The 8407-nt window shown below is 35.9% G+C and overlaps 1 protein-coding gene across 2 annotated transcripts; it reads right to left on the bottom strand.

The window, feature by feature from the left end:
* Positions 1 to 2036: 2036 nt before the first annotated feature.
* On the bottom strand, positions 2037 to 8013 carry RB195_016674 (uncharacterized protein; the record flags this gene model as incomplete). 2 transcript variants are annotated; one of them, XM_064183309.1, is made up of 12 exons in its annotated part: positions 2037 to 2234; positions 3456 to 3602; positions 3667 to 3869; positions 3944 to 4075; positions 4778 to 4878; positions 5256 to 5353; positions 5443 to 5496; positions 6072 to 6177; positions 6591 to 6702; positions 6780 to 6854; positions 7329 to 7770; positions 7831 to 8013. In XM_064183309.1, the coding sequence occupies 12 exons, from the start codon at positions 8011 to 8013 to the stop codon at positions 2037 to 2039; spliced, it is 1851 nt and encodes a 616-aa protein (XP_064039190.1). The 2 variants fall into 2 exon arrangements, with proteins under 2 accessions (XP_064039190.1, XP_064039191.1); XM_064183310.1 differs by lacking the exons at positions 4778 to 4878; positions 5256 to 5353; positions 6072 to 6177; ... (2 more) ...; positions 7329 to 7770; positions 7831 to 8013 and having other exon boundaries at positions 5397 to 5448.
* Positions 8014 to 8407: the final 394 nt, after the last annotated feature.

An 8407-nucleotide genomic window follows, 5' to 3' on the forward strand; every position in this document is an offset into this window, starting at 1 on the left:
TTGTGAATCATACCTCAACTTGAATTTCCATATTTTGGAAATAAGTAAAAGATTCTCGGCTGTCTCTCGCCTGAATCCCTTGAAACTGCATTAATCGTCCTTCTAACGATACTCGTCGAGATTTTAGCGTTTTCCTGAATGATCTCGAAGGATTAGCTAGAGATCTGATAACAACAAATGCCGTAGAGTTGGTATTTATGTTCGTGATAGGTCAATGGTGTCATCTTCTCGCTCACAAACCGATTTTCTTCAACGGGTATTTATTTATTTATTTATTTATTTATTTATTTACCTTTACTTTATTTTACTTCATAGTATATGTTTTCATTACAGCCATAGCTTATTTATTAAAATTACTACTGCCATACTTTATTTTTTAAATTGTATTTTTTAAAACATATAATTGAAAGGATGAATATTGAATACTATATTTAACTTTATCTTATTTAATCGAATTTAATATATGGTGCATATTTGCTTATTCACATTTTTTTTTAGTTCTTTATTTTATTCTATTTTTATTACTCTTCTTATGCCATTATTTTTGAGGCGTCTTTTTAAGGTCCTTCAAAATTCAAATTCAACAAATTATCGTCTTTTTTCATGGAAAATTATTCACATTAATTTTTGCTGATTTCTGTAACTTTCGTGAAACCATCGACTTATTACATATTATTGTTTTGGAATGTTTGACTTATTTGAACTCTGTAATATTTTATAGGAATTAATTGTTCTTATTTCGCTCATAGAGTTGTTGGTTTCTTTTTTTGAAGAGCAAATGCACTTGACAACGGTTATCAATCAGCTGATCGCAATCGATTCCATTTTTATTGATCAGTGATCGTGTTCGTTGTGCATTTTCCTTGCTTTTGCTCAGGAGTACATGATACCTGAGTGCGTAGGGCTGCGTATGTAGATATGTCGTACCGCTCGCTATGTTCTCTTCCGAGAAACGTCTTGCGTACGAGTACTCCTGAGTAAAACATTCATTTTCTGTGAGTAGTATTCTATCCTGATTGAATACAAAAGTCAACTTTTTCTCCGATGTTCTAAAACACGATTTGTGTGGAAACTGCGTTAGTAAGTTGCTCGGAAATCAAGAAAAAATGGCTTTGTACACAAAAAAAATTCATTTTTAATGTTTCAATGTTATAAAAGAGATCAGCTCTTAATGCTATCGATGATTATCGTCCATTCACAATGTGGATCCAGGCTGGAAAACATTATTTCATACAAATCATGTGTCACAGGCAGTGTATCACAATTCTGACATGGTACGGAACCCCTAGCGATAGCGTGTAGTTCGTATAGTAGGTTACGGAACCTGGCGTGCTTTTGCTCGTTTTTCCCTAATCGTCGCCGAAAAAAAAAAAACGATGTGGAAGGCGGTGTTCTTTCCTACGAAACCACTTGCAACGTGCCACGTCCGCAAACGAGCTCTCGAATATTGATGAGATCTTCTCACCAGCCTCCTATTCAAGTAAAACCTATTGTTAGGCTCCTGAGGGGGACAGGAGTATGCACAAGGGTGGTGGCACTCGCGAATTTTTAGGACGACCTTTTTTTTAGGATTTTTTTTAGGAACTGGAAGGGCGTGGGGCAAGGGGCGCATTCGTTTCCGTATTTTACAATCCGAACTCTAGATTTTCCCTAGGGTTTCCGTACTACACGTTTGTTTCGTGATAAGGTGCCTTTGAAGGCATCACCCCACGAATCTGAGGTGGTACGGATTACAGGTGAAGTATTCGTATACGGGATCGTAGATTATGGAGAGAGGGGTGATACCGTCCATTTCTTCCTAATTTCCTTAAAAAAAACGGCCCGGAAGATATGGCTTCGAGCGTTCTGGCGCGCTATTTTCTACAACGGCTTCGATTGCAGCGCGCCAGCCTTGTGCATGCGCCGCATCTTTCGGGCCGTTTTTTACGGTAATTAGGAAGAAGTGGACGCAATCACCCCTTCTCCATAACCTACTATCCCGTATAAGGATACTTCACCTCAAACTCGTACCATCTCAGATTCGTGGGGTGATGCCTTTAATGCCTGTTGACAGTGAACTTACGTGGAAGTCCCGAGACCGTTTCTTCTTCAATTTCATGACTATGATGAGATCCTTCAGCTCTCTCATGCTCTTCATCTCCGTGGATATGATCGGAATGAGCTCCAATCTCTGAGACCGTATGTTCAGCTTCTTCGTGAGAATGTGCACCTCCCAATATATGAGGTGACAAAACCTAATAGAAGGAAAGTTAAAATTATTAGTGAAAATAATTGGAACTAACTTTTTTTAAAAACGGTACTACTTACATTATTACTAAAAAGTTTACGACGTAGATAGTGAAGTGTAATGAAGAGCTAGCAAAGTTCACTTGCCTCCACAAGCATCCTTTCTTCGCTTCGAATTCGAGGTGATAAAATATTCGGACTAAGAACGATTAGTGAAGCTGCTTCGGATGAACCGTAGTGTGGTGAAAGTATTCCTGTAGAAGTAGTTCCTTCAATCAATTTTTTTTATAAGAAAATCATTTTATTTTGGAAAATGGTTACCAGGACTAAGAACTTCAAAGACGAGAGCTTGAGGTGATAACACTCTCGGATCAAGAAATCTTGGAGAAAGGATTTCCGCTAACTAAAACATGTATTTGTTTCTAAGAACAAAAAGGGAGGTAGGAGCAATATAAGTAGAAAGAAGAATAGAAAAATTGCGAAAGAAGAGTAGGAAATCTCATGCCCTTTCCTAACCATCGTTTGGTATGAGCCCTGTTGTTTATGGGTGATTAGCATCGAAAAAATCGAGTTTTTTTTAAAGCTTACTGTTAAAGATAAGCACAGTTTTTAAACTGCTGAGATCGGATTTTTAACCTGTGGAAATCCACCAAACACACTCGTCGATCGTGGTTAGGTTAGCGTTGTCTGTACGGATCTTTCCTAACCGACTCTTGTCCTCTGGGTGGACAAAATTACTTTTAGATGTTAGTTTTAACTTAACATCAAGCCCAGATTTGTATAAATTGTAAAATTCAGTGTTGATGAGTGCCCAAATGATGGAGGATAATAAATTCATGTCCTCTTTTCGTTTATTTTCTGGCGTTCATCGATTCATCGCAACAACCGTAACTAAGCCAACAGTGACCAATTATAACAGCAGTCTAACAAACAACTAACAATAACAATTCGTCACTTTTAATGGGAAAAATCCAGGATTTTAGAAATCAGTAACTGATTCCTCCGCAACCGATTTATTAAGTTTGTAATTAACACACTTCATTATCACAACATTTCTTACTACAATTCTAATTAAGTGAATTACCCAATAGTTTTATACATATCGCCTCGAAGGCAGTACTGTAACTTGGAAGTCTTGAAGACTGTGCTGTAACTTGGAACAGCAAACCTTTCCTTGGACCTCTTTGTTAAAGGATTCTCACCACAAATATTTAAAAAAAACAACTCACAAATACTTCCGGACTGAGAACCCATGTATGAAGAGCTCGTGGTGAGAGTACCTCCACTCGAAAAGCAGTTGGTGAAAGTATTCGTGCTATGAGAGCATTAGGTGATAGAACGGCGGCGATGAAAGCCCGAGGCGACAACACTTCCAGCTCAAAAATAGATAGATCCACGTATAGAAATTCTTCCGAAATCCGAAATAGCTTCAAAACTAACTCGTAATGCTCTTGGGAATAGGATTTCATTGATAAAAGCTTCCGGTGATAACGTTACAACTTCTAGCGCAGCGCCTTCAGCTACCTCGGCAGTGAACGCGTACGGTTGCAGCGTTTCAAACAGTACACCGTTAATTCTTTCTTCATTTTCCTTTAGTTCGGGATCCGCCGAAGGAGGCGTAGCTCGTCGTTTTCGAAAGTGTTCTGAAATCGATAATCGATTGGATACACATCCATACCTCACTTTTTTCTTTCCTCACTACATGAGGAGCACTTACTCGTTCCCCACGTTGGCACTCTTGGTTGATCCAGGGCGGCGAGTGCTCGGATATCTCGTTCTATTCTCTTCGTTTTCTGTTCCTTAGTCATCCTACTTATCTCGGTAACGTTGATACCGTGAAGAAGTTGCTCTGAAATGACTTTTATTCTTTGCTGCGAATCCATAACCAAAAGAAACTTAGGAAGGATGAGGAATGCTTCGGATAAATTGCTTCGATCAGGTTTATTGTCTCATAGCAGCTACTCGGTTGCATTACTTGATGCTACCACCTGAGCCCGTATCCAATACAATTCATCCAAATGGATAAATTTATCCTGACAGGTAAATGAACCTTAGCCGGATACGTTGCTATCCAGCAGAAATTTGCCCTAAATAAATGCACCACGTGGCCGACATACATATCCACCCCTCCTGACACTGAAAATGTTTATTTGAAGGGATTTGTCGCACTGATTTGCCGCTGCACCAACTATACGCCAAGGAGTGAAACAAAATTTATATTGTAAAGTGAAGCCGGAAAAAACGAAACGCGGATAGTTTTATTTCCATCTTATTTATATTTTCATTCAAGGATAAATTTATTGGATACGGGCTTTGGAAGAGGGATTGGAAAACGGAAAAAGAGCAGCGCAGCGTCGTCGCAGCATTTAACGACTAGCCGACCAATATAATAGTTGATAATAAATAAAGACCACTTTTAGAGAGATCTAGCCATTTCCTTTATTTTTTTTCATAAACTTATTGTCACCTTTTTTTGTTATTTTTGCTGCTCGAATGATTTGCGCTAAAAAAATAGGTATAATATGGATGGTGTAAATCAAGTAAGTACAACCTTGTCGGTTATAAATCAGATTCAGTTGCTCTTCATTCAGAAATGCGTATCCTTTCTCTTCGTAGTCCATTTTTTGCTCTTCAGTGAAATGATTCCTCGCTCTGAAATATAAAATAAAATTCAATGGAAAATTAAAATAACGTTAACTAAAATATAGTAGAGTTTGAAAGGGAAGTTGTTGTTCTTTAAGGGTTTAAAATCCTGAGGTTTATTTTGTTTTGAGTCGGGACCATTGGAATGTGGTTCCTGATTGATTGGAAGAACTACGAGTTGTATCAAAGTATATAAAAATTGTTTTCAACTAATTTAAAGTTTAATTTGCAATTTTTTAGGTTGAGTTGAGAGAAATTTCCACATCGATCATTGAGCCGTAACCTGCACATAGACGAACTTTTAGACACTATCCAGAACTACTATAAAGTTACAAACATGTAGGAGCCCTACATAGGTCTTGGAACGAAAAACTTTATAGCGTTACCGTATCCATTTCTCATGTTTGCGAGATATTTCCTGTACTAGAGGCAGTTTAATGTATTTCACTTCTTCAATCTCCGGTTTTATCCTGACAAGTGTCTCCTGAAACGATTTCGTAGCATGTATACATAGTCTGCAATCGTACCACAACCGTAACCACTCCCCTCAAGTGCTTTTCCAGCACCACTAACATCCATAATGATATCCAAAAGCCGATTTTGTTGTTTCTTATTAATGGCTATGATCTGAAGAAATATTTTTTCTTGTATGAGAGTTTATTGAAAAATTCAAATTTGAGGAAAAAAAATCTCACATCGAAGAGTTCCGGTAACGATAAATAGCCGTCGTTTTGAAAACTGAATATTGTTGGTGAAAGAAATTGCTTGTTAGAGGATTGTGACGTTTCAGGAAAAAGAGAAAACAACCGAGGTGACATCACTGACAACTTGTCCATTGATGCATGAGCCTTTAATAAGGTAATTTTGTTCAACAATGATCTTCTCAGGTTAATAAATATCTTACTTATTTACTTATTTATTTATTTATTTATTTATTTACTTATTTATTCACATGCACCGATGGTGCCCCAGAAAATAAAGGTAAAAAAATGGAACACACTTTGTCTGAGTCAGGGAATTTTACGAGCAAAAAAAATTTAATCTGATATTTCTACATAATTCTTTTCTATTTAAATATTTTTTATTTTTAATATCATTTAATTTAATTCATACGATTATTTATTTAATAAATATGTCAATTGCAGTTATTATTAATTTTACAAGTACATAGTATACGAAAAATAAATCTTAATAAATCTTACTGCGAATGCATTGACAATTTCCAGCACTCCTTCCATTGTTTCAATGGCATTGTTCGCCAATTCCGGAGTACGACTGTCGATACCCAAATTCATTTTTTCGAAAAATCTGGAATCAGGTGCGTTTGGAAATTCTGTAGAAATTGTTGTGTTCTTATAGAAAAAAACTATGTTTTTCTCTTATGTCATGTTTGGAAAGCGAAATACAAAACCATCAATAAGTAATGATGTATTCAGTAATTTATTTCTGTCCCGTATAATCTAAGTATGAGAATGATAATAAAATGATTTAGTCTAGAAGTTATGTAGTTACTTAGGTGAAGCAAATATCCTCTTATTTTTGGTTTATTTCTTTGTAAGTCTTTGTAAAGATAATCAAGGTCATTGATGTTCATCCATACATATCTTTAATTTGATTCATGTCTCTTCATACTTCGGAAAAAATAAAAATCGAACCAACTAAATAGGATAATTTCAGTGGAAGTTTAGTGGAAATTTAGCAAATAAAGCAGTGATAAGTACCTCCTGTTCTCGTTATTTATGCTTTGAAAAAAATCGTTACATTTCTCCACTCTTCTAAAATGATCACGAATAACACGTAGATTCTCGAGATGTGACCGTGGTTTTGAACCAACTGGAAAAACGATGCCTTTTGAGCCGAAAAAAGTAAAGTAAAATCGGAATCCATAGCATTTTCTTCTAAATACTTACGTAATACTTTCTTCATATATTCTGAGACAACTTTTCCGAAATTCATCGCTGGACGAAGTCGTTCTTTGGGATTTCCTGAAAAATCGCTAATTATTCTGTATATTGACGCATGTATCCATAAATGGTATGAATATGAAAGTAGCTTGAGAAGAAAATAAGGTTTCCCTGTCTTTAAAAAAAAGAAAAAAAGAAAATTTGCTAGAAATTTGGGCGTGATTATTCTTAATGCTTCATCTAATTCCATGTTTTTTAAAAATATTTAAACAAGTAAATAAACAGAATATTCTCAGTAGCTGAACTTCTAGTTTTTAAATTTTTAAAATTTTACGTCACGTTTGTATATTTTATAATTTTACATACACTGATATTTTATTTTAATCTGAATTTTTTATTTTTATTTCTAAAGGATCTTTTTCTTTCGTTATCGTAAATACCATTCTAGACCCTGCACTAATTTTTTGCTGGTGATTTTCTCTTCAAAAAATTAATGATGAAGAAAATAGAGGAGAATACTGTAGAAGTATTTAGGAGAGCAAAAAAAAAACTCACCAAAATTATATTTTGGAAGGATTTTTGGTTGGGTTCCGGTCTTCACCGTTGCAAACGTACCGATAGGATCGTTTCTGGCATCATCATCTCTTCGATTCTCAACATTTCTTCTCTTCCGTTTTCGTTTATTTCCCCGTTTTTGTTTATGAAAGAAACGTTTTTTCTTTGCATCTCTGTACAGAAATTTCGTGACGCCAGTCCATTTTGACGAACGGGTCCCGTGGATAACTCTCGTTAATGGATAACGCTCCAAAAAGTTTGAGGTGCTCACAACGGGCTGACGTCGCTCATATTCAATTCGTTGTTGTGTAGCATCCCGTAAGTCGAATACACGTACAGCACATTTTGCAAGTGCTACGGTAGTTTTAGCATCATGTGTACATAAATTGTACACAACATGTTCAACGTATGGAAGATTTCTTAGAATTTGTTTTGAATGAGCCTAAAAAAAACTTAGCATTACCAGTAGAATTGTTTTGTATACATAGCAGAAGAAATTTACCTTAATAAGACCGCGAATCATTGCCGTGTGCCAGAAATCTTTCAATTTTTCCGTGTCCATTTCAAAAAATTGTCGTACTGGTGCTTGTTGTGTTTGCTGTTGTGGAAGCGGTGATGTGATCACCACGAGAGCTGGAATAGATTTAATTTTGTCGTAGACATCTATTTTTACGCAGTAAGGCATTGAAATTCGAACAAAACTCGGGAGAATTGGGTCTCATTTGAGCTTTTTTTTCGAGTTCAAAACACGCTGAGTAACTCTGAACTCTTTTTCTCTCCTTATTTCTTCATATTTTTCATTTTTTCAGAATTATTAATCGATACTTTTTTTAAAATTGTAATTAAAGATGACAACCAGAGAGAGGAAAGCGTATACCGTAAAACTCGTCCACTTTTAAGCGCAAAAGATGGGAAAGTGGCAACTTTGAACTTCATTTATATTTTCTTTCTATTTTTCACATTAGAGAACATGAATTAGTTTCATGATGCTGCTTATAACGGACTCGAGATTTCAGAAAGAGCGCCATAAGATTGAAAAGGGGTCGTAGATCAAAATTTTTCAGCAAAAAGATTAATGT

The sequence above is a fragment of the Necator americanus genome, chromosome II (genome assembly GCF_031761385.1).
Source record: "Necator americanus strain Aroian chromosome II, whole genome shotgun sequence".
Classification (NCBI taxonomy): domain Eukaryota; kingdom Metazoa; phylum Nematoda; class Chromadorea; order Rhabditida; family Ancylostomatidae; genus Necator; species Necator americanus.